This window comes from Cryptomeria japonica, chromosome 4 (assembly GCF_030272615.1).
Source record: "Cryptomeria japonica chromosome 4, Sugi_1.0, whole genome shotgun sequence".
Taxonomy (NCBI): Eukaryota; Viridiplantae; Streptophyta; class Pinopsida; order Cupressales; family Cupressaceae; genus Cryptomeria; species Cryptomeria japonica.
Genome location: NC_081408.1, coordinates 563,678,488 through 563,705,931, shown reverse-complemented (window position 1 = coordinate 563,705,931; position 27,444 = coordinate 563,678,488). Strand labels below are relative to the sequence as shown.

General features: G+C 33.7%; 1 protein-coding gene across 1 annotated transcript in view; it reads left to right on the top strand.

Moving 5' to 3' along the window:
• LOC131036103 (chromo domain-containing protein LHP1) overlaps positions 1 to 24,875 on the top strand; it is a 48,014-nt gene extending 23,139 nt beyond the window's left edge. The window contains exons 5-6 of the mRNA XM_057967917.2: positions 24,191 to 24,251; positions 24,455 to 24,875. Of these exons, the coding sequence (XP_057823900.2) occupies positions 24,191 to 24,251; positions 24,455 to 24,502 (109 nt within the window). The 3' untranslated portion in view covers positions 24,503 to 24,875. The remainder of the gene's footprint in view (positions 1 to 24,190; positions 24,252 to 24,454) is intronic.
• The last annotated feature ends 2,569 nt before the right edge of the window (positions 24,876 to 27,444 follow it).

Below are 27,444 nucleotides of genomic sequence, written 5' to 3'. Positions count from 1 at the left end.
GTAGTAATAATTACTTGGGCAATTTTCCTTCTTTGATTGACAAGCTTTTGTTGGTAGTGATTAGAGTTTTCATTGACCAATTCTCTATTTTGGACAGCAATTACCATTTCCTATTTGCATGGTTGTTCTTTTCTTTTCTTGATTTGTGACAGGATTATAATTTAAAAAAAATGTCAGTTGTAGTTCTTGGCCATTTTGGGTCATTCATTGCTTGGGGAGGTCATAGGTGGCTGTAATAGTCTGTTGGTCGACTTCTGCAATACGTACATACATACATACATTGAGGAAAGGGATGCAAACTTTGTAGAATAGAGTATTGATATGAGATGTAAATCCCACAGTTTAAATGGGGTATTGTAATGAGAAAATTTGCTGTTTATGAAGCCTTGTTATGAATGAATTAGAGAAGTAGGCTATGTGAAATATTGTTGTAGCAATTTTTTTTAATGTAAGAAGCTGTAAAGAGCTGCAATAACTGATAGACTATTGTGTTTTTGTATTTTAAGCTTTCGTGTTGTATAGGTTATTGAATGTCTAAATCTCTAGCACATATAAAAAAATAACAGATTGAAGAAAGGATGGTAAATTTGTAGAATAGAGTATTGATACGGGATGTGAACCTCATAGTTTTAACAGGGTACTATAATGAGAAAATTTCTGTTTGTGAAGTTCTTTTTGTTAGTGTCCTCGATCGAGGCACTACTCAATTTTTTGTCTTTTTTGATTGTATCCCATGTGATTAATGGAATCCTTCTTAAAGCATTTGGCCCCTTGTATAAGAATCATCATTGTGTCTTGTTGATGTGCTTTTCTACCTTTACAATAAAACCAATATAGGATAGGATATAAATTGGGATAGCTAAGATGACAACCTTGGGCATTTTGATTCTATCTACAAGCGTCAACTATTTGCCTTTCCATGATTTTGCTTTTTTGTTGCTCTTGAAAATGGTGTTTGTCTAGCGGATGGAATAGGTTGCTTTGCAATACAAAGGAATGCTTAAGTAAACTCAATAAGGATCCGATTCAAAAGTTTATTGCATTGGCCAATCTTTATTGGGTAGGTTTCCTTGTGTTGAAAAAGTATGTCCTCGATTTGTCGTTGTTTATGGCTTGCCACAAGCATTTTGTATATTTCTCTAAGGTTGTTTTGATTGTCTCAATTTCTTGAAGTATTAGTAGACCATATATGAGGGTATTATTTGCAAAGAGATGATGCGTTTCTGAAGGGATGTTGTTTGCAACAACTATGCCATTGCATTGATCGATTGTGACCTTTTGAGTGATCCTTCTACTAAGGGCATCTGGCATGATTTTTACTAAAAATGGAGATTCAAAATCTCCTTGTCTAAATACCTTCTGCTGCTTCAAAAAGCCACATAATGGATTCCCTTTGTTCATGTGATATAATTGTTGGGAGGATCTTCTTGAATCTGCTTTCTATGACTTTGGTTATTTGTAAATTGTGTTGGACAAAGATATTGGTTGATAGTTTCCTAAGGATGAGTGCCTTTTTTGGGAATTAGTGCAATGTTGGTGTTTAAATCCCCTTTAAAATCCTTCGCAACCTTGTGATTCCTGCACTAACCTTACGCATAAAACTCCAACATGCTTGGAATAAAAACATTGGGAAGCCATATGGTCCGAGGGCTTTGTTCAATGTAATTGGAATAATTTCGTTTTCACCTCATCTGTTGAAATTTGGGAGATCGTCAAATCATTATCCATCATCCTGGATGATGGAAGGAATAAACCCCGTAAAGCCATTTTGTAGAGGTTCTAGATCGTTTGTCTTGGTAATCCATTGCTGAAAAAATGAACATTTTGTAACTCTTGATTTTTGGTAAAAAAAATTCCATTATAATCCATTATTTGGGTAATTTTGTTTTGTCCTCTTTTGATTTTCACGGAGTTTTGAATTTTTTTTCTATTCAAATCCCCTTTTGCAAACCACGTATCTTTGGACTTGGATTGCCATTAACATTCTTCATTTGCTAGAATCTCATTGTGTTCCATGAGTAATTCTTTTTTCTTGGACATAATCTTCTTGAAACATTTTGTTTGCTATTATTTTTTGGTTAAAATCTTCTAATTCCTTTTCTATCCTTTCCTTCTCTTGAAATATGTTTTTAAATGTTGTCTTATTCCAGATTTTGAGCCCTTCTTGGATATTTTGTAATCATTTGCAGAAGACAAACATGTGAGATCTTTCACTATTTATTGCCTCCTACCACTAATTTTCCAAGAGTTTGATAATATCTTCATTGTGAAACCACATTTTCTCAAATCGAAAGACAATTTGGAGGTGGCACAACCTCCTTTAAGTTTAATACCACTGTGTAGTAATCAAACATGTAGATTTGCCAAATGTGTGAGACTAGTAACATGAGTGATTGCATTTAGTTAGGTGAGAGGAAGAATCAATCTAACCTTTCAGCTATATTGGTGAATCTTGTTCATCTATTATTCCATGTATATGTTCCTTTGCCTAGAGCAATATCTAATAAACCAGTACAATTAACAAAATTTAAAAGTTTATTGAAGATTGGGAGGTGCGTCCAATAGCACCCATTCTCTCTGAAATATTAGTATTGCATTAAAAGTGCCCTTTAAGACAATATTCCTCAATTCTACTCTATTTAGCTCATTTTCAATTTTATTCTATAAGGCTCTTTTTCTTTGTTGGTTTGGGTGGTTCATAAATTGTGTACCTTTTTGGCAATTGGTGGTTGTTTTAATGATGCAATTCGAAACTTTCATTGGTTTCCACATTAAGCTGAGTCCACTAGAGGCATTTATTTCTTTTGTAAAGTGACCATACCATCACTTGCAATGTATGAGGAATAAGTTTTGCTTTAGTTTTGCCTAGCTTTGTTTCTTGGAGCATTACACATGAATTCGATCATAGACTTTTTGTTAGGGCCATTGATGCCCCAAACATTTCATGTGAGGATCGTCTTTGTTTCCCATTCGAGAGGATTCCTCCCTTCGATCTCAACAAATAGGTTTTGATGGACTTTGTATCCTCGCAAAGAGCTTTCTCTTGTCTTCTCCTTATTTGTTTTCCTATGTTTCTTGCGGCCTTTCCATCTTCTACCATCATTTAGAATTTTGGATGTCGATTGACTAATTTGTCTTGGATCCATGAGATCAATTTTATTCATAATATCTTCCTCCTTAGATTTTGACTTATCAAAATTCCTATATTTCTCGTTTTGTTTGTAAGGGACTATTGTACATTTGAAACTTGATTAGTTCCATCATCATCTGATAATAACTTTGTCGAGGATGTGTTTTCACTATTTGATGAAATGCGATTTCAATCTTTGGGGATTTCCTTGGTCCATCCTTTATTACCATCTTTTGTATTGTTTGTTTTTTGGGATTCGTTTTTTTGTGGGATTGGTGGGGGGCAACTACAAGAGGATTCATACTGATTTATCTCAAACAAAAAAATAGGGTTTATGATTTCAATTTCTCGAATTCAAACCTTGACAGGTTTCACCAATATGATTCTACTTGTGATTTCCTTGATTGCAATTAGTTTAATTTTGGCATTAATTATTGGGTTTCGCCATTCCTTAGGTCTACCTCCAATGTTCTATTGAGGCAATTCTTAATCTTGGATAAACATTCTCTTGACCAGTATTTGAATGGCAAATTTAAGAGTCAGATCCTAACTGTGTTGTTTGTTGAATTGTTATCCAAGGGATTGATTTTGGTGTCTACCTTTGTAAATATCTTTTGTATTGTTTCTTTTTTGGGATTCATTTTTTTGTGGGATTGGTGGGGGGCAACTACAAGAGGATTCATAATGATTTATCTCAAACAAAAAAATAGGGTTTATGATTTCAATTTCTCGAATTCAAACCTTGAAAGGTTTCACCAATACGATTCTACTTGTGATTTCCTTGATTGCAATTAGTTTAATTTTGGCATTAATTAGTGGGTTTCACCTTTCCTTAGGTCTACCTCCAATGTTCTCTTGAGGCAATTCTTCATCTTGGATAAACATTCTCTTGACTAGTATTTGAATGGTAAATTTTAGAGTCAAATCCTAACTGTGTTGTTTGTTGAATTGTTATGCAAGGGATTGCTTTTGGTGTCTACCTTTGTAAATAACGTTGAGATTCTTTGTGCGTCAATGTATCACTTTCCATTATGTACTCTCTATTTCAAATAATATCACCACAAAGAAACTCTTTGAGAGGAACTTGAGTACTATGCAAGTTTTTCCAATGTCTATTGATCCAATTTTGTAATTCTTCCATTGAAAGCTTTTTCCCAATGAACTTTCTAATGATTGTAGCCTTCTCGAGTTCCTTTGAATCAACACATACAATGGTTGATACATCGATGAACCAATTGTCATTGCCTTTATCCTTCACAAACACATTCTTCTATCCATTTTTATTTTACTTTGCTTTGCTTTGTGCAATGCACGATCGCAACATTTTTTCTTCTCATCTTAAGGTTGAATGAATATTTAATATTATAATTTGTTTTTTGTTCCTTTTTTATAGTTTGTATTCTTATTGTTTTTTCCCCTTTTCTCATATGTGGCCTACTTGTTATTTTTTTGCTTGCCATTTTTACATGTTAATTTGATCAATTCTACAATACTTTTCTCTTTTCTATAATTTTCTTTTAAAGTTTGATATGATTTTATATCATAGTGAAAACACAACATGATTAGGGTCTTTTGTAGCTTTGGTTAGTACAAGTATTTGTAGGCTCCAAATGATTTTTTGTAATATTATTATTTTGAGGCATACCTTCATTAATTTCATGATCCTTGATTGCTAGAGGTGACGAGCAACATTTTGTAAAAAGTGTTTTTCAACACTACATTTATATATTAATAAAATAAAATGATATTAATAATATTAATATTATTAATAATAAAGATAAATAAATAAATATTTGAAAATAATTTAGCTGGGTTGACCAACATTCTAAATTAATAATTTTTAATAGTTGAATTTTCTATTTGGAGCTGAGTTGGAGGCTTTGGTGCCCAAGGACAAATGAGTATAAAAGAGTGAATGCGTTTGACATTTATCATCATCATTTAGTTATTATCTAAATTGTTATCAACTTGAAAAAGTTTAAACTATGATTTGGGACGAAAACTTCAAAATCCTATTTAGGTCAGGACTCGAACTCTACTTGATTTCTAGTGCAAATTCCAATGTACATGAGTTTGTATGTGTGGTTAACTCTAAAATTGTATTTAGAGACTTGCACAAGGATAAATTGCTCAAGGAGGACATCAATATATTCGAAGATTGACAACAACTAAACTGTTCTCCTATCTAGTCTTGGATCTTGCCATCTTGTACCGATATAATTGTTTCATGTTAGCATCTCATGAAATTATAACTAAATTCTTATATTGTTGATGTCATTATATTATTGCAGAAAATTAGTAAATTATATTTTATTTTTACAGGTTTCTTTATTTAAATTGGCAAATTTCTTAATATTGTATAGGGTATTATTTTGTATGGTTGAGATCCTTAATTAAATAAAAGAATAATTTTTTTTTTTGTTATGTCTGTGACTTGTACCTTCTCTATTGACGTTGTAGAAAAGTGGGTCAGATTTTTGCTTTGGTGTGGGGCCCTTCAATGATGCTTAGTGCCCCTTTGTTTGGCGCTAGCTCCTTTAGTTGAGTGCTTATAATGCTAAGCGCCTTGTGTCAAGCACCTACTAACCCTTTGTTTGGCCCTAGCTCCTTCAGTTGAGTGCTAAGTGCCTTGTGTTAAGCACCTACAACTTTTTGCTTTGGTGTGGGGCCCTTTGATGATGCTTAGTGCCCCTATGTTTGGCGTTAGCTCCTTTAGTTGAGTGCTTAGAGTGCTAAGCGCCTTGTGTTAAGCACTTAGCACCTCCATCAACTCTTCAGCTCCTTGAGTCCTTTGTGCCACTAACTTGCGATTGTGTCATCGTTATAGTGGTGGCAATTATTTTGTTTTCCCAACGTGCTCCCTTGATTGCGTGCGTAACTTGTGGCAGCTCCTAGGGGGGTTGTTTATTTGCCCCTAAGCCTTAAAGAAGGCCTTTTTTTGAAACACTCATGACTTGGGCAAACAAAGGTGAATTTTTTCATACAAAATATTTTTGGAAAGCTGGTTTTGTTAAATTTTCAGTGGTATAGTTGTTTTGTTATTTTTTTTGTTTTGTTTTGTGCCATATTTTATATGTTGAAGTAATATCTTTTGTCACTATCAAGCTTATGATTTTTTTTTTGTTTTGGACTCCAATTTTGATAATAGTTGTAGAATTAGGAAGGTATTCAGGAGCACTATTGTTTTATTCATGCAGTTTTTTGAAGATATCTCTCTAGAATTTTAGAATTTAATTTTGAAGGTTGATTGTTACTCTTGGATACATTTTTGTAAATTTCCAAAAAAAATTGCTAATTTCCCTTTATCAAAGGGGTTAATTGCTTGTATTTTGAGGGGTAATTTGTTGTTACTCTATTGTATTCTTTGATTTTATCATGGATTTGCCAAAATTTGTATTTCGAACTCCATATAACTATCATGAGTGAAAATCACCATTGGAGGTTTTGTTGTTGAAATTGAAGTTGCAAAGAATCACACTTGGCTCATATTTAGAGCCCCTTAGTGCTAAAAAAAGTTGAAATGGTTTGATAGAAGAGATAAAGCTTTTGGTACGCCTTTTGGTACACTCATTATGTTTGTTTCTCTTGATATTAGATAGCATGTTGTATCTTGTAAACATCCTAATGAAATTTGGACTACTTTAGAAAGTATCTTTGGAAAAACTGATAAGATGAGGAAATTTAAGTTGGAGAATGAACTAATGAGTTTTAATCCTTCAAATTTTGATAATATCTAGGACTTCTTTATAAAGCTCAATTATCTTAGAGTGCTATTGATTGATTGTGGGGTCACTAAAGAGGATGAACTATTGATTCTCTCTTTTCTTGCTAAGCTAGGTCTTGATTATTCAGTTTTTGTTTTTGCATTGTATGCTACTATGGATGGCTTAGGCAATGCACACAACATGCCTTCTCTTGATGGTTTTGTAGCTCAGCTTACACAAGAACAAGCCAAGTTGGAACACATGGGCACATTGAAGTCTTCAAAGTCTTAGTCTATCTTGCAAAAGATCTAAATCCAAAGGCTTGAAGTGGCAAAGGTACAAAGAAAAAATAAGGATCCTAAGTTTCATGAGCAAGCTAAGGATTCTCCCTCACAACACACCCTTGAGTCCAATTCCTTGTCTAAAGGGGAATCCTCTAAAAAGAACAAGGTTAAAATGTGCTTATTGTAAAAGGCTAGGACATGATGAGCATAAATATTATGATAAGAAGATTGATGAACTCAAAAACATTCTGCATAAGAATAACATCTTGTTGCCCACATTAGTGTATGCTTCTTTAGCATCACAATCAACATCTTCAATATCATAGTTAGGGACCACAAGAGGCTCACGTGGGTTTGACAAAATGAAAGGTAAAGCACTTTGGGCCTTTACAATTCTTGAACAAGGAATATGGCTTTTTGATTCAAGAGCATCTCATCATATGGCATCTTTTAAGGATATGTTCTCTTCTTTTAACCCTTTAATTCACCTAATATATTGATGGGTAGCAACACATACATGAATGTTTGTCGTAAAAGTTCTATTGACTTGGGAATGGGAGCTCTTAAGGATCTCATCATATGACATCTCCTAAGGATATGTTCCCTTCTTTTGAGCCTTGTAATTTAGGTAATATATTGATGGGTAACAACACATACATGAAGCTTTGTGGGAAAGGTTCCATTGACATGGGAGGTGGAACTTTTAATGATGTACTTGTCTTCCCTCATCATATAATCTCTTTTCTTTTAATCAAATTGCTCATAGTGGAGAAGGTAAATTAGTTGTGCTCACTTTTGTTTATGTTTACTTATGGGACATAGAGACTAGGGAAAACATTGCTACAAGGATGGTTGATCATTCAAACCGATTGCATTCCTTTGCTCATTTTTCTCTTGATGATGATAATGTACCATTGACCAATGTACGCACCCCTTCATCAAGGGTGAATCATGTTTGTGAGAAGTTTGGTCACTTGAATCTTGGTATTCTAGAGACTAGTTTGAGGTTTATAGTGTACCTCCTACGTCTTCATCTATGAGTGCCTCTCTTGAGTAGGTTGATCATAGTTTTTTAAGAACTTGCTTTGTGGTTTTAGACTCGTTTGTGGAGTCCCATATGCAATTTTGGGATACACACTTGAGAGGATTTCACTCCTTTTTGATGATTGTTTTAACACTATTGTTATTCGATCTTCATTGTCTTTGGAATTGACATTCGTGAGTTTCCTCATTCGCTTGATTTGTCATGCTTCTTGGTTGAGTTTGATTGTGATTATGTGACGTATTCAAGCTTGGAGGCTCCTTTTTAATTTTTAGATACACGTTTGGAGACTTCCTTCTTCCTTTTAGTTGAACATGGAGTGGCTTCTAAATCATTTTGTGGACATGTTTCTTCCTAAGGGAAGACATGTTGCTTGTAGGCATTGGATTATCTTTTGATTTCACGACATTGGAGTTTCTTCATTATGGGGGGGATATATTGTCTCTCTTTTTCCTTACTTTTGGGGGATCATTGATTGTATATTCTTGTTAGATGTAGTTCTTGGGGGGTATCATTGACTCCTCCATATATCATCCTTATTTTTTAGATTCTTTTCTCTCTTTTGGAGAGGTATTTTGCCCTCTCGGGTTTTCTTGTTTTCTTTGTCTATGAGAAATATGCATTGTACACGACCACCTAAAATGGTTTTGATGTAGGGACCTATTATAATAACATTTCATCTTTGCATTAATCTACTTCTTAAGTTTTACTTAAGGGTGGGTGTTGGTGTGAACAAGGTTTTGGACCGGTAAAGGTTTTCCGCTTATTGTTTTTGCTAGTTCCTAGTAGGGAACTTATTCACATGACTTAAGTTTACTTATGTCTTAAGTGTCCTATAAGATTGATTAGTTTTCACATGATCTTATCTTATGACACCTACTTCTAGTTACTAGGTAAATACTTTAGTTTTTTCTTTGAATAGGATTAAGACATGTTACAATCTTGTCTAATCCTACCTCTCACCTTGTCTTGCAATGTACATTTTCATGTCCATTATTGCATTCATAATCAGGCTATTTTTGCCATTTTTTGTTTTGTGGAAGTTATTTTAGTCTTGTAGAGTTTGTGGGGGTGTTGAGGTGTCACCAATCAACTCCTATAGACACATCCTTTTGGTGAGATCTCATGAGTTTATAGGATGCTTGATGAAAGTCTACAACATGACAAAGAGTTGCCCAAAATGGACCACACAATTTCTAGCTCTTTTGCCTCTTCAACCAATTTCTATTTGTTGGTATGGTACTTCAGCATGACAATTCTTTTAGGGGGTTGGGTAAATTTGGGTTCATTTGTACAAAAATCCATAAATATATATATTAAAATTTAAATATATTAATAAAAAACTAAAAATATATATTAATTAAATTTTATAAATTAAATATATACATTTTGAATAAATATAAATATATTCATATTTAATAATGTTATATAATATAAAAGTTCTTAATTTATCATTCTTAAATATAATATTATTTTTATTTAATAATTTTGTTACATAAATATTCACATATTTTTAAAAAATCTAATATAATATATAATAATTATATTTTCAAACTTAATATTAATTATTTTCAATTATATATTAAATATATACTAAATTAAAATATTAAAACCAAGAAACAATTTATAAATTTTGTTTAGTTAAATCAGAATTTCAAAAACAAAATTTGGGGCATGATATGGTTGATTTGGGGTTAAAATCTGATTTGATTACCTCAATACTTGTCCTTAGCAAGTTGCAAGGGTCTCTTGCATCTGATTTTGGTAATTTATGGAGAAGGGTTTTGTGTATCATAAAGCTTAGAAGATGCATTAAAATATTTATAAATGCTTAAATTAAAAATAAAAATTTGCACTTCAAAAACTCGAACTCTACTCTAATATTAGATGATCCTAAATGACACTTAATTTGGGTACAATTGATACTCAAAACCAAGGTTATATTGCAACAATTCGGTAACTTAGGTTTGTAACGATGACTTTTGGTTCGCACATGATAGATCTATGAGATGCCAACATGGACACTAACTGACGATGAATGTATTCACAAAATTGTCACTTCAACACACTTGAAGACCAAGTGTAATAGCTCCCTTGGGGTGATTGATGGTAGTTGATGGTAAGCAAAATAGAGGTTATTTTTTATTTGAGATTTAATAACTAAGAATGATGTGGTGTGTGTAGATTAAAGTTGTGTAGAGGATTTGACATTCCATCACGACCTCACTATTCAATACACCTTGTATATACAACTTCTTGTTTTCACGTTGAAAGGACACAAGCTATCAATGCTTTTAGGAAAATTTATTTAGGAGCTTTGCTATCACCATTTGGGGCTATTGAGGAATTCCACCTTAAGATGGTGAGGCGATAAGAGTAGTAATACATAGTGTAGAGTCATGTTTTGAGAAACTATGCACATGCAAAATAATTCCTCTGTCATCTTTCTTTATTTTGAATATGGAGTCATCACTTAAAAATTAAGGATCACACTCAAAGTCATTTGGAGATAGAATTAGTTTGTAGTGATGATTGTATAGTTGCATTTTTTGTAGTTAGATTACACAGTAATTGTAGTGGGGCATTCTTTTTCACTTCCCCTTCAGATTGTAGCAGGAAAAGCAAAAAGAGAACATCTAGGAAGTGGAAACTTAGTGCTAGAACTCTTTCAATCCTCAGACTACTCATCTCCAAGTTTGGTAATGTAGATGCATTAGTTGACTTTCTACTAGGGTTTGCTAATTGTTTTACAATGGTCTTGAGTGCCTCAAAACTTACAATGAGGAATTCCCTCCAATTGATTTTTGGTGTAGTTGGAAGCATTGTAGCAATTGTGGAAGATGGGAAAGGTTTAGCTGACATGCTAGTTGTATGTCTTGTAGATGAGAAGAAAGCCACTCAATTAAATATGGGTGTTGCATAGACTTACAATGAGGATAGACTTACAATGAGGATCTGTTAGTTACTTTCTCAAGCAAGTATAAGTCAGCCTTGGAAGCTCTTCAATGTTTATCTTTTAAGACGTGCTAGGAAATATTTTGAAGTTAAAAAGGAAGCATCATATCAAGTATTAAAGGGTAAAGATTCATAGCAAAGTAGACAAAATTAGTGAAATTGAGGAAGATTGGAGGGAAGCAACAAGGTTTAATGATTGTATTCATAAAGATAAGGAGTGGCTCGAGCAGATGGCACAACATCTAAATTTACTTCTTTTTGCTACATTCCCAATTTTATGTGCTCACTAAGCAAGGGTTGTTAGGCTTGGACTTGGTGAGGCCATAGGCACATTATTAATAAAGTGTAACATTCTCTTGAGAAGGAGCAAACCAATGCTTTTGGAATGTCTAATTGTATTAGCTTGTGATGATTGGGATATTGTTTCCTTGAGCATTCATAATCCCCTATGAGTCTTGTCCTCATCAAACATGAAATTTATGCAAGAAAATGAACTATTTTGGCTCTTTAGCAGTTTGATGGAAAGGTTGCTGTGAGCAATAATTGGAAAAGATTAATGAGGTACGTTTATTATCATTATTTATAAATAGAGGGACATGAAAACATAGAGGGAAATGACCTTGGGTAAGCCTACACCATTAGTTAGTGCTTTTAGATTATGTTACTACACATTGTTAAATTTGATGAACAAATTTGAGGGCTAGTTTGATCAAGAATGTGATAAAATTTCTTTCCAATAGTTTCAACACAATAAGGCACTACGTTATGGTGATATTGATAATAATGTTTTGTTTGAGTGCAACTATCTAACTTGAACTTTGGAGATGGTAAAATACATCTATGCAACCATAGGTCATACTCATGAACATGGAAGTTCCTACACAACTTGCATAGTGATCAAAGATACTGATTTTGGAGAAGTTTTTTAACGTTAGTTGGATAGTGTTGCTTTGTTTCTTGATGCAAGAACACAATCCTATAATGGAGGTCGGTTCAATCTTGTTATCAAGGGTGGTCATACTCGCAACTAGTACATCGTTTTTATAGTAATGGGATTGTTGTTTTCTCTCAAGGCAACAATAAGAAGTTTTTTTGCCTAGAAATGTTGGTGGAAGGGTTCCATTACTGAAGACAATCACACCAGCCATCGTAACCTTGGTTTTTGGCAAGAGTTTGCAGTGCTGTAGCCATGATATAAAAGAATTCACTTTGGCGAATCAAGCCATAGTAGAAGAGATTGCACATGATGTTGAAGTTTACACAAGTGATCATTTGGTCCTTAAGAAAGAAGGATTGAATCATCCAAACCCTTTGCAAAACAATCATCTTACTCATCTCAAGGAATACTTGTTTGGTCTTGATAATGTGGTTGCAAGGGATATTTTTGCTCAAACAAAGAGTCCAAGAGGACTTCATTTTTTTCAAGTAGGGTCATGTGAAAGGATGAAGTGCATGCCCATGTAGTGACATATGGTGTTTTATGCCTAGGGTTGTATTCTATCATTCGATAAATTGGACATGAATCCATTTTAAGCTACCTTGGCTTGATGTTGACCTGTATATTTGGTTTTGGACATCAACACGGAGCCATCCTAAGACTTTGTAAGTTGGCAATGTTTGGATTATTTGTGAATCTACATGCGCGACACCTAGGATTGAGAAGCATTCTTAGCATGAAGTGAGTAGTGATTATTTAGTCATCATTGCTTGAGGTCAAGCAAAATCTGAGACAAGAGGAGTGTCATGTCCCTTAGTCCTTAGGGTCAACCAACAACGTCTTGTAAAAAGTGTTTTTCAACACTACGTTTATGTATATTAATTAAATAAAATGTTAATATAAATATTACTAATAATAAAATTAAATTTCTAAATACTTAAAGATAATTTAGTTTTGTTGTGCAACATTATGAATTAAAATGTTTTAATATTTGGATTTTCTCTTTGGAGTGGACTTGGGATCTATAATGCCCAAGGACAAACAAGTATAAATTTCGGAACGTTTTGACATTTATCATAAGTCGACTATCATTTCTAAATTATTATCAACTTGAAAAGGTTGAAATTGTGTTTTGGGACGAAAACCCCAAAGGCCTATTCAAGTTAGGATCCCACTCGATTTCAAGTGCAAATTCCATTGTACTGGAGTTTGTATTTGTGCTTAACTTAAAAATTGCATCTATAGGTCTGTGCAAGGATAAATTGCTCAAAAAGGATATTAATATTCAAAGATTGACAACAAGTAGATTTTGCACTTGTCCAATCTTGGATCTTGCCATCTTGGATGAAGAGACGTATTTTAGGCTAGCACCTCATGTTATCATGTCACACTAGTGGAAGGAGCGAATCATCATCACCATATGATATGTGAGTTTGGGCAACACAATCATCAACCAAAAGCATCAAATCTTACATCAATCAATGGTCAACCCTAAATAATAACAATGAGATGCATTACATTCATTTTCTAAGTATTTGGATGAACATTGTAGCAAGAGTTAGTTAGATGGTTGATGAACACATTGAAGATTTTGAGATGGTTAAAAGATGATTTGAGTAGCTCTTAGATGCCAATGCCAAGAACTCTAGCTAATTTTTGGACTTATGTTTCATCTTGTATCAATGTCACAATGTATTGAACATTGTATTTTTGCTCAACACCTTAGTGCTTTCAAAGTGCAAGTTAGTATGAATATCCCAATGTTTAAAGGTAAAAAAGATTCTATAACATTAGATGTCTAGATTTAGCAACTCAAGGCTAACTTATTTATCAACAACTGAAATGACATAGAGAAGATTTCTTTCGTAGTGTTGGAGTTATATTTTTTTTAATGTTCGATTGATTGAAAATTGTAATGCCTTTGTCAATGCTTTGCAAGAGTATAATTCCCTTCTATTCTATAAGGAAAATTACTTGAAGTTTTGGTGATTGTGATAGCATAAAGAGCTATTAGTTGAAGAATACACCAACGATTTCCATGACTACTTTGTGGACCTTGATTAGGAGACCTTAGATGAGCACAAATTGCTCAAACACCTTAGGGAAAGCATTCCATATTGCATCCAACATTGAAGCTAAGGCCAAAAACAAGTAGAAATCATCCTTGCACAAAAACATGTCTTGATAGGAAACAACTTCAATACCCTTGTGTTAAACTAAAATTTCTTTGCACAAAAACCACTACAAAGTTTCAAACTAGTTGATCAAAGTTCCAAGGTCACATTATCATTAACACTAAGGAAAGACAATGATAAGAAGCAACTATTGAGAAAAATGGATGAATAATCGTATTGAGGAGTTTGCTTGTTATATATCAAATTTACATTAGACTTCTAATCATCACAAATGTTAAATATGTCTTTAGATTAGCAACACCAGAAATAAGGACAATGACAGAGTTTACATAAGACCAAACATACCCAAGGATAAGACCCTTTTAGCAAAATTTCCAATGTCAAATCAATCCCACATTACAATGAGAGTTTATTTAGATTTCTCTATTCTATGCTTTGATTGTAGCAAACTTCCCACAACGTTGTAACAAAACTTCCTTACTCCATAAGCAACTCAAACAATATCACTACTCGAAGCTTCTTATTTAAAGAGCTAGGAGATACAGGAAACCACAAATAATATAAAAAACTAGAAACTCTAAACAATTGGTAAACATATTGCAAGGGCACTCAAGTATGACCCATCATGTGCCTTTTTGATCCTTCACTTTCACAAAGTGACTTCAAATTCCAAAGCTTGTTTGTCCTATTGGAGAATGATGTCCACTTTGTGACGTATTTTTTCTTGAGGTGGTTTTCTTTTATCTTTTTTTGTTGTGCTTATGTGTCCGTCTAATTAAATACATTTTCTAATGTCACATGCAACATTTATCTAGGAGAAAATTGATCTAACCAAGTGTAACGTTCCACACTTAACTATCGACATTAATTGTCAGTTATGCAAGTTGTACAACATTTATCTTGACAATAACAAGGTGATAAACTGTATCATTGCCATTGCACTAGATCCCATGGTGACTTTGAATATCAAACACAACAATCTTTTATCGCACAAACCACATTAGGTCTCACACAAATCGAGGATATTGATCTACAGGTAATATGCTTGAGACAAAGTAAGTGTTTGTTACAAAGTGTTTGGTCAACAAACAACTCTATGCCATCATTGGTAACTAAAGCTAAAAGTACCTTGTTTCACAAGACAATCAAGCTCTTGGGGTTTTCCACTAAAGGGCACTAAAGCCATATGATTAATGATGGTAATAAGAAATTAAAGATATTCAAGAAAGTAGTCAATGCATTTTGGTATGTAATCAAGTAGGACCTAGTGAATTGTGATGCCACATTCTTGGATGTTTTTGACATTCTACATGGAAGGCTATATGTATATGAGAAAGATGGTGTCTATATTACAAATAGTGATTTCAACCTTTGGAGTCTTCATTGATGATCGAGGTGGTCTTTGCGTTTGCTAAACAACGTTGTAAGATCTTTTCACACATAGAAGTCTATGCTGCTTACCTTTTGTCGAAAGATAAATGCATAAGAAAGTGAGCATGCATTGACAATGCGGAGGATTGCACAAACATTGTCATGGTAGGAAGGCCATGACGATGTCTTGTAGCAATACATTGATTCCTTTAAGGAGTGTAAAGAACTTCCCACACACTACGTGGTGCATCGCACCAAATATTTTTTGTAGTAAACAAATAAGTGTGCTCTCAAAGTCTTCAGCACAACCAACAACTTGACACGTGGTAGATGCGAAATGTTCAATTCACAGATTATAGAATTGGAGTGTTAATCATTAAGATCTAGATCATTGCTAGTTGGAAGGCCAAGTAACATTAATTATGGTATGTGAAATGTTTTGCAAATACTTGTAACATCATGTAACTACATTGAACAACTATCGAATTAATTCTTTAGAGTTAGATCAATTATTAGAGAATATTCTAGGCAAGGCATTCGAATTTGTTCATCCTTTTTGGTCATGGTAGTTCTTGTTCCTTGCCTTGTTACTATATGTAATACCCATTGTAGGCTATTCATTTTTGCATTGAATAGAAGTAGGACATTATTGTTAATATTGTAATGTGTGGATGTCATGGGAGTTCTTGTTCCTAGCCTTGCTATCTATAACGATCATTGTAACCTATTTATTATTGCATTGAACAGAAGTAGCACATTATTATTAAACTCTTCCATGCATAAAAATGTGTATTGGTTAACCGTGTATTTGGTTTTCCTTTACATATTCTATAATTTTATTTTTCAATAAAGTAGTATTTTTGCTTGGACTTGGTTTGATCTAGATTGCTCTCAACTTAACAAGGAATAAAAGGAAAATAGATAATTAAAATAATTGTGAATCAATCCAACATAAGCTGAAGCAAACCTGAGAGAAAGGGAAAACAAATGGATCTAACAATTTGTGGATGACAAAACTTCTTTGTATTACGTTCTTGAGAAGCTCACAAAACAAACTTGAAGCGGCAATCTTAACAAAAAAGCAAAGTGAGCATGATTATTTGATCATAAAGAGAAGGAAGACATCAAAATGAATTTAATTGATGATGATATTAAGCTATGCTTCGAAAGGGAAGGAAAGTATAGGAAAATATACCTAACATGGCAACTCAATGAGAAAACGAAAACCTATAAAATTCAAGATTTTCATTAATTTCAAAGTTGAATTGAATTGGAAAAGGCTACCAATACTTAAGAATTTCATTTGGAAAGAGAAGAGAAAATTGATGTAATAATTGAAGAAGAATTTGAGTTTATCTAGTTAGTCTTCCCTAATTTGTTGGTGAAGTGCTAGAAGTTTCTATCAAAAAGACTGCGGTTATAAATGGATGTGAAATATGCAGATTGGAAGGGCTATTAGATCCTCTATTCAAGGGTGCGTTCCACATTGTTATACACAAGCATCATTAGACAAAACCTTAAGTTACTATGCTAATACAATAATTGAGAAAAGGGTAAAAGTTCTCAAACATAACAAAACACAAAATAATTACAATAAACAAAATATATACACAATAGAAAAAATATTTCAAACATAAGAGTATTTGAATGTCATTGGCAAGCCATTAGGAATTCATGTCGTTTGCATCCTAGTGGGAAGTCACATAGGCTTCAATGGGATGTTTTCATTAGATCTCTTGTGGATATGAAGTACATTATTAACAGACTAATGAATAAATTAGAGGCATAGGAAAATACTTTTGCATCCTAGTGGGAAGTCACATAGGCTTCAATGGGATGTTTTCATTAGATCTCTTGTGGATATGAAGTACATTATTAACAGACTAATGAATAAATTACAGGCATAGGAAAATACTTTTGATCATAGGACACTCAATTAAGTCAAAAGTCTCTAAATATGATTAGTGGCAATCACAAGTAGGCACTTGCTCAAAATCTTAATGTCAACAGAACCAAATCCCTTGATCATGTATATGAGATGGGATGCTAGTATAGTTGTCCAATGACACTAGGGACTGATGGATATGAAATAGAGCTATAGGAAGAGTGTGATAGATTTAACTTTAACAATCCACTAGCAAACAATGGTGTTAAACTTACACTATGAAGAATCATATTTTGAAACATGTGGTACTTGATTGAAAAAGCGTCACATCGACATCAATTTAAGTGAATAATGTGAGAATAAAACCAATAAAGCAAATAAGAAGCTTGCAAAAGCTCTGAGAAATTTTTTTAAGCTGCAATTTGATTTAGTGAAATACGAGAAAAAGGACACAATTGAAAATGTAGCTGAAAGAGAAAGAAGTTGAATGGGAAGCAATATAGAAAAGCAATATGATAATGTTAAACAATTGTAGCCAAGTACCTAAGTCTAAATAATGAGTTGAAGCAATTTTGTGGGAAAAGAATTTCCCCTCCATCTCAATTTAATTGAATAATGCCATTAGTAAGAAAATGAAGGCAAACAAGAAACTTGCAAAAGCTTGGACAAAAACATCTAGGTGACAATTAAATTTAGTGAAATACAAGAACAATGATTTAAAATGGGAGATGTAGGTAAAGAAGAGATACGCTAAATGCGAAGCAAACTACACACAAGAAGAAAATAATGCCAAACAATTGTAGCCTTATCCCTAAAGCAAAGCATGAATTGAAGCAATTTGGTGGGAGCAACACTTCTCATTCATCTCAATCATTTAGGCACCATAGCATCTTGCTTTTCCTACTACTAATACTACTCATATTGTTGCTATGTTTCCTATTTCAGGTACATATCCGCTATCAACATTTCCTTGTACATATGAAAGAAGCATAACAAGTTTTTGAGTCTCATCTTATCATAGGTAGACACGAAATTTGACTTCTCAGATTATTTGAAGCCAAATGAGGATAACATTATAATAAGAGTCCTCTTAATGGGTTCGTAAAGCTAAACATTGATGGTGCTTCTAAGGGGAATCAAAGAGTAGTAGATGTAGGAGTAATTTTGTGGGACAACCATCATAGGTACGTTAAATGTGGTTCATTTTTTTGGGTGTACACACCAACAATGAGGTGTAATTATCATCCATGGTAGGTCTTCATCAAGCAAAAGAGTTGGGCTGTAAAAAATTGCTAGTGGAATGAGATTCTTTATTTGTCATTCAAGGGCTATAAAAATGGATTATTTGAATTGCAAGGCAAAAACATATTTGGAGGGAGCTTTAGTTCCTTGTAAAATTTCTAACAATGTTTTATTCACCCATCGCTATTGTAAGCATAACAAGGTAATAAATTTGCTAGATAATGTAAGTGTTGATCTCTCTCTTTTCTCGTCTTGTGGTGGCCTATATGGATACTTATGATGGGTTTGGAGCTCTTCTCAACTCAAATCTTGGTCTGTGATCTTTCCTTTTTTTGTCAACTATTTGGGTTGTTTGTGGGACCCCTAGTCTTATAATCTTGTTAAGTGTTGCCCCCTTGCTTTTGTCATTCATCGTTGGCTTGTTTTCCATGCCTAATCAATATATGACTTCAATGATGTGGAGGTTTTCCCCGCATGGCAAGTGTTACACGACCATGGATTTGACGATAGTTGATGTGGTGTGTAGGAATTTTCTATATAGCTTGTTCCTACCTCCCTTTTGTCTACGTGTTTGTGAGTGATGTTTGTGTTCTATGCTCTTTTGGTTAGCCTTCCATTTTCTATCATGGTTGTTTGTGGATCTTTTGGTCTTTTGTAGTGGTTTCTTTTGAGACCCAATTGTAATGGCTAGGAAGGAGGTTCCAAAACACTTGTACCCCTTTCTTTATGGGACTGCTTCTAATCAGTGTTTGAAAGTAGTCTTTGATCGTTTGGCTCCTAGATCTCTTAATTTGGTCAAGTGTACTTGGGGCTTGATCACCCTTGGGATTCATGTATGGTGTGTGGAAATCCTCTATTTAGATGGAGTTTTTACTATACTTAGAGACATAGGTTTTTGATGGTGAGGAATTTAGTTAGGAATTTTTTGCTCCTTAGAAGCCTCTTTTTGTTTTGGCAGTAGTGCTCTCTTCCTTAGCTTGTGTTGGCTTGTAGGAGCTTGCTACAATGGGGGACACTAATGTGCTCAAAGAGGAACTGTTTGCCATATATTATTAATTGCTGAATTTATTGTTGTTGTGTATGGGTTAATACTATCCTAAGCACCTTCTCGTTACCTATACAAAGGGTAGGCTTGAGGTTACAAGTGTGTTCACCCTCTTGCTAGAAGATAAAATTTTGCACCGCTTAGTTCAATGCAAGTCACCCATGGCATGAATTTCCCACAACTTGCTGACTATGGCAAGTTGACATTAGAAAGGAAAAGTGTTTTGATAGCAATAGTTCCCCAAGCAGCCTCCTCTCTTGGCTATAGTGGTATTGGTGACTGTGGTGTCTAACCACTGGCTTAGTTTCTTTGTGGTGGTGGTAGTTTGCTTTTCTGTTGGCCACCTGTTTCTTTGGTTGTTCCTTTCATTGTGATGGTGGTTCATTTTCTTGATGGTTGAGCCTTTTTTGGCTTCAATTATTGTGTGTTTGGTGGCCTATGTGCCCGTTGTGTTAGATCATGTATTTTTCATTGTTTCGAAAGGTGAGGGTCCCTATGGACACTATTTATAAATTATCCAGAAAAAAAACATTGTAAGAAGATTAGTAATAAATGAACAACAATCTGTTGTATGTACCTTTGTAAATTATCCAAAACAAACATTGTAAGAAATTGGTAATAAATGAATAAAAAGTAGTGGAGTGGATGCATGAGAGCTGGATTAAGGCTATTCTTTTAATTTTGTTAGTAGGTTTCAACTAGCTGGTCTACACAAGATGGTATATCCATTTCTTTGAGAATGCTATTTTTATTGAATCCCTTGAAGTATCATGTCATTAGTTTACCAATATATTATTGTAGTAAATTTCTATGTACTATATTTTTCATGTGATGAACAGGTTACTTTTTTCCTATATTTCGTGTTGTGATTCTTATTAGAATGTGTTGACTGTGTGTGATGCTCTGAAATGGCATTTTTTGTTAGTGTGCAGTTCCCATCATGGACTTCTTTCTAGCAAATCCTTTGTAGCCATTGGTCAAATTAGGCTTCTCATCTTTGACCAACTTAGGGGGGATTGATTTACTTGGATGCTTTTAAGTAGGGAGCACAAGCATTTGCACTAACTTTTTGGATAAAACAATGATCCTTTTGGAAAGGTTAGAGGGCAGAAATTTCATTCAAGTCAAGGTTCAAAAGTGGGTATTCACAACTCACTACCAGCACACAACGGAGATAGACTGCACAGTTTTTTAAGAGCATTCCATATTTGATGGCAGTATAGCTTTGGACCAACCATTTCAGAACTGAGTTACATAATGATGCATAACAAGAAATAAAGAATAGTAAGAACTAGGAAGACCATGCAAACTTAAGTGGAATATTCTTATTACCTGGCATTGGCTTGCTTGTGACATTGTTCCTTTGGCCATTCCTCCTGCCCAAAGTAGAAGCCATAGGAGCAGCTTGAAAATGTAATTGGCTCGTTGAGCAAGTGGTGTGGAGGAGTAACCAGATCACCAGAGGTGCTAGTGAAGGCCATTTTTTGGGTAGAAATTTGCTGAATTTTTCCATGCAACTGCACCAAGTCTATCTAGAATATTCTTATTTCTGAGGTGGGTGGGTCGAGAGTCAAGTAGCCCACACAATATACTAGTATGACAATGCTTTGTTGGAGTTCAAAGAGGGCTTCATTGTGTTGGTCTTCAATAGCCTGGGTTCGATTAAGCATAGCGGCATTGGTTTTGATAGAAATAGCAACGAGCTGGTTCTCTAGAGGGTACTAGTATGCTGGAGATTTACATTCTAAGTACATTGGTGCTGATGGGTGGCAAAGGAAACATAATTGGTAATAACTCCAGCGATTAGATTAGGAGCAGCAATTGAATTAAAATTTGATTAAAGAAATGAGATGAGGGTTGCTTCAGCTCCTAGCTATAGTGACAATATTAGAACCAAAAGAGTGAGGGATGGACATAGCTCTTGCGGAAGAGGACGAATGAGTTCCCTGGGGTTGCAGTCTTGCATAGGTCTCACATAATTTCTTGAAGACCTATAAAAATGAAATCCAATAGCAACACTAATTCGAGATTGTTGAAAAATTGCATTACCCAAAGCCTGGAAGAGTTTCTTGAGCTGAAGTCAGAAGGGTAGGAATATTTTACTCATCAAGATTGATGAGTTGTTTCTTAGTGCCAGAGCTTTGGGACGTGGAAGGAAACCCTACATCTTGTTTCGTTCCTTCAGTAGACTTTGATAGGAGATTCAAGAGGACAAAGCATTTGCATTTACAATACTGTACATCTTTTTCAAGAGATTTCTCAATAATCTTTTTAATATTCTTTTTTCCATTTGTTTCTGAATCTTTGTATCACTAGCAACCACTAAAAAATCTGTATGAAAGAACTTTTGACAATTATGGCACTTGCTGACGAGATATAAATTTGTGTTTGGACCTAAGATAGTTAAATTTAGGCTAGCTGTACTCTATAAACATTTCAGGTTGTTTAGCTTTATTTCATTTCTGATTTTTAGAACTTACCAATTGTTTGGTGAAGGGACTCCCTGCCACCCTGGGACTGTCAAGGAGCGTCTGCATATGGCACTTGCTGACGAGATATAAATTTGTGTTTGGACCTAAGATAGTTAAATTTAGGCTAGCTGTACTCTATAAACATTTCAGGTTGTTTAGCTTTATTTCATTTCTGATTTTTAGAACTTACCAATTGTTTGGTGAAGGGACTCCCTGCCACCCTGGGACTGTCAAGGAGCGTCTGCACATTCCCTGCTCTGCAAGGCCATCTTGGGGTTTTCTTTGCGGTGGCACCTGGGGGAACCTTTTCACCCCATCCTCAGAAACTGGGTGGGGATGTGAACATTTCTAGAGTGTAAATAAATTGATTTATTTGTGCTACCAAAAATAATAATTATTTTAAGTGATCCCTGGAGAAACATAAGTGAGGTCAGCCAGCTTTGAATGCACATGCTACCATATATTGGTGCACATACCTAGATATTCATATTTTATTTCTCTATACTAGACAAGATGGTGCAAAATATGAGCTGAAAAACATTCCAAAAAAAATTTAAGACATTTTTATCCAAGTAGGGACAATTCTTAGTAGGGTATGGAAAGAAAGAAGACATAATATTGATACCTGCTAATGTATATGAGGTCAACATCACTAAGAACACATGAATGAATGTTTTGTTTGTACGTAATATAACTCCTACTTATAAAAACTGTAGTTATATGGTTTTCTAAAAAGATCTTAAGGAAAGATGAGAGTTAAAAGAAAAATAACCAAATTCGATGAATACGGAGATGCAACAATAATACAACATTAGCACATACTACTTAGTTCTCTGGTTTTCTTGTTGAAGGTGAATATGTTATAAAATTAGTTTAACAGTTGCACGTGTTTACCTCTATTTGCAGGCTTAGGGTAACATTCTTAATATCCATGATTAAGCTATTACAGTCCTAGTATTATCCTACTGTTGTCCCCACTAGAAAGACTTATCACAAGATGTTCGGAGTGTAAAGAGCTGTCTTAATAATTTAAGGTCAATATTCCTTATAATGAAGAATGCATTGTTGTGTTCAAGGATCCATTCCCAAATCGGCAAACTATAATTATACACACTAAGAAAAGGTCTGTATGTCTACCTCTAAAAAGGGAAAGCATCTCTTAGTGGGTTTACTAAATCGATTAGCATATATAGAATATTAGGATGGACATGTAGGACAATATAGTTAAGCAAGACACTGTAACTAGGTCAGTGACGAGGCTAGTCGAGCCTTGGGCTATAATGAGGGTAATAAGGAGGTTGGTTAAGGCTAATGATTTAAGAAGGGCAATATGGATGGTAATATGGTGTACCTTGGTGTTTCTGATATTGTTTTGTAAATAGGGGACAGTCCTGGGTACATTTATTACCCATCCCTGAAATGTCTCTAGTTCAGGGACGGGCATATTCCAAGGGGCGGCATCCCTGTGGAACATAGTGTGATTTGAGTTGTGATGAAATTCAATGAAACCACCCAATTTCAGGAGACCAGCTATCCTTGCATAGCCTAGGAGGATTTATCTTACAATTGTGACACACCTACTTGTAAGTAGGGCAAGCCCCTGCTACCACTCTCTCTCTCTCAGCAATTTGTGTATTTTCTTTGCTATTTGCTATATGTGTAAGATAGATCTCTCTTAGTTCCTCTTGTTATTAATTAGCTTTACTTGTTTTAGCTTAGAGCTGAATGAGATTTCTTTAATGTGGGATTTTCTTAAGCCCTAGCCACCCTGGTGAGTGAACTGTTTTCTTCAATGATGTGATGATAAACAAAGATAGTGTTGGTGCTGTACTCATGCATCACATAATGAAAATCTATATGGTATGTCTTTTGCGGGGTGTAATAATTTGTTTTAGAAAATAATTTAAGATATGGTACAACATAGAGTTGGCTTATTAGCCTTTTGGAAATATATAAGTTGCTGATGGCGTTTTATGCTTGCTTCAACAGATCGGATGGGCAGGAAGCTGTGGTTGACAACAAATTTTTAAGAATTCACTACCCATGTTTGGTAAGTGAACTCTTATTTGGTCTTATATTTTGTCCTTATTCACATAAAATACAATCTTATATTTCTACTTGTCTAGGCTTTGAATGAGGGATACTAGAATATCTACTTAAATATCAAGATTTGATTGCACTTAACTGGTGGACATTTCTTTTAAAACTGTTCCTAAAATAGGAAATCTAATTGATAACTATAATGCATTGCAGTTGATTGATTTTTATGAACAGCATCTCCGATACAGCACTGTACAGTAGAAATGCAAAGAGTAAGCTATAGAGTAGTTATAATGACACTGTAGTTTGTCAGTTAGATGTCTTTGTTACTCACTGCAATATAGTTGACTTGGGAATGACCAATGTAAATGTTCAAGGCTGTGTGGAAGGTTCGTTGCTGGGCATTTTATATCAGGTTTTGTGGATACTGTACCCAACCATTGGGCACAGGAACTTTATTGTCAGTTATTTGACAATTGTGGCGAGCTTTGGCTCATGTTTGTTGATATTTGTGTTCTATAATCAAGTGGAATGAGTGAAGCTGTTAACGCCCAATCCAAGCATGATATTTTGTACTGACTTAACTACTGAACAATTGGAAACCTATTCATAAGATGTCTACACATTTTTTGAATTATTGTGTTGCTATTTTCCTTGTATGCTTCATACCTTACCCCTTTGCATTTTATTTTAGGGTGTATTTATTATTTGGTTAACAGATCATGATGATTTCTATGATACTAATAATGTTATGTGTTTCCTGAATGATAAGAACCTTTACTGTTCGAAATGATAAACTTGTTTATGATACTTGCTGATAATTGTATTTATTCATTTCTTTGGAATTTAAAAACCGAAGGAACAGAATGATCAAATTAACAATCATTTAACTTTCCGTAATTTGAAGACGTTCTGATTAATCTTGAGATTTGTAATTTCCTCAACACTACCTTCTCGGCTATCTTAATTTCTTAGGAGTCGGTTTCTCTAGATTCTGGAGCAACTGTACGGCTATGGTTGACATGATTATAGGAACCATGCAGGCTGGATTTGAGCAAGTGTTGCACTATTGTGATGATTCATCAGACTCTGCCATCAGTTTTTAACTCTTTTTGGAGTAAATTTTATGCTTTGTTGAGATACAAGAAACTTTGCAATCTACATTTTGAATTTTTTTGGCTGCTTTTATATAAAAGTTGCAATTACAATCATTTTTTATAAAATCTTTGTTGCCTGGAAATATTCAATTCCAATTGATAATATGGTAGGTTTTATATATGTGCATATCTATTTAAAATATCAATCGAAGTGAAGAGACTAGTAATTACAGACATTAAGTTTTCACAATTTATCTGATTAGATTGTGTGATATTTTCTGCATCAGATTGTGTGATATTTTCTGCATCAATTGGTAGGGCTAGTAATGCTTATTTTCAACGTGTTTTTGAAATTATTAGTATTAATTGATATTATGAGGCATGTTGTACAACTATTGAATACTTGTCTATGTTCTTGCTTCTCTATTGTCATGCGATTCTTAGTTTATCTGTTTTGAGTGGCTACCATTATAAAAGGAAGTGTTTTAGGTAACGAAAGGAGGAATAGCGTATTGAAATTAGTGACCAATAATCTTCATACCATAAATCAGTAAAATATATGCTTTTCTGTATAGATGCTTATTTATTATAGCAGGAGCTATATAATGTTATAGATTGGCTTATTTGTGCCATAAAGTGGAAAAGTGTACTGCAGTAAATATATATTATGTTTCTTCAAAATGTTTTTCGTATGTTTATTGTACAAATTCCGCATATTGAGGAAAAGATGAATTATTGGTGATGTAAGGCCACACGAGAGTGTACTCTATTCTATTGATCGTTTTGTACGGATAATGTATTTTGGATTTGTATATGTATTTGGAACTATTATTGTATTTATCATAGAAGAAAAATTTGTAAAAAATAGAAATTATATGCGATTAATACAATTATATGTTCAAGTGTTTTAAGTATTTAGCTGTCTATGTTAAGTGAGCTGTTTGGTTCAGCAGGGCAGTCTTGTCCATGTGTTTGCATGGTGAATTGGCGGATAGTCTAATAATTTTCTTTATCTTCTCTGTAGTCATCTCTTGGGCTGCTATTTCATTTTTTATTGTATCTTTTAATTCAATAAATACAAAAATAAAATAAAAAATAATATGATTAATAGAGGGTTTGCAGGGGTCTTAAGGTTTATTTATTTATTTTTAAATTGCTTTGTTAGATTAATTGTCATTTTTTCTACAATTAATATAGATTTGAATGAATGGTTCATGAATTGAAGCGATTTCTTTTGTGGTGAATTTTACATATAACAAGGTTTATGTGCAATATATGCATTCAACTTGACACTTTTGGTAATGAATTTGAGGGATGTAATAGGGGGTGTTTTTTTGTTTATGCATGATTTTTTTGTGCATTCTTTCTAATTTAACATTATTATTAATAAAAACTATAACAATGACAAAATAAAAAAAATGATTCATATATAACTAATTATAAAAATTAGATTTGCAAATAAAAATGACAACTAATATAATTATATCAATATAAATAGGAACAATTTTAAAAATAGCCTTAATATTAAGGCTTTAAACCCTTTTTTTATAATCAATAACTTAGTATGTGATGTGTACATAGATATGGTGTTCTAAATGTTAACATTGAATATTATAATTTGTAATACTTTGTGCTGGTAAGCTTCTTTCTACATGTAACAATCGGTGATATTGTTAACATAACATATGGATTAAATTTATGTTCTAAAACTATATTAGATTTCCTTTGGTTTCAAAAGGTGGCAAGCACAAAGGAGAGGTTGTAGGCCTATAAAAGGTTAATTTTTTCTCAATTTCACGTGTAATTTTTTTTTTTGGATTTCATGGTTTTTCTCTTTTTGATTTTTTTAAAGTGGATTTGGGGATTTAGACTAATTAATAAGTTAACCTAGATCAATCTCTCTCATAATAAACAATGAAACATAAACTAACAAAAGCATTTTGTTTGGCTAATGTCTTCAAAGATGAGCTAAGTTGTTATTGTTTTTTTCCTTTGTGAAAGGGTTGTTAACAAAAGTGCAATTTAACAAACCTATGAATATAAAATTGTTTACTTGGTTAAGATTATGTTACATAGCAAAGTAAACGGGAAGGTAACTTGCAAAAT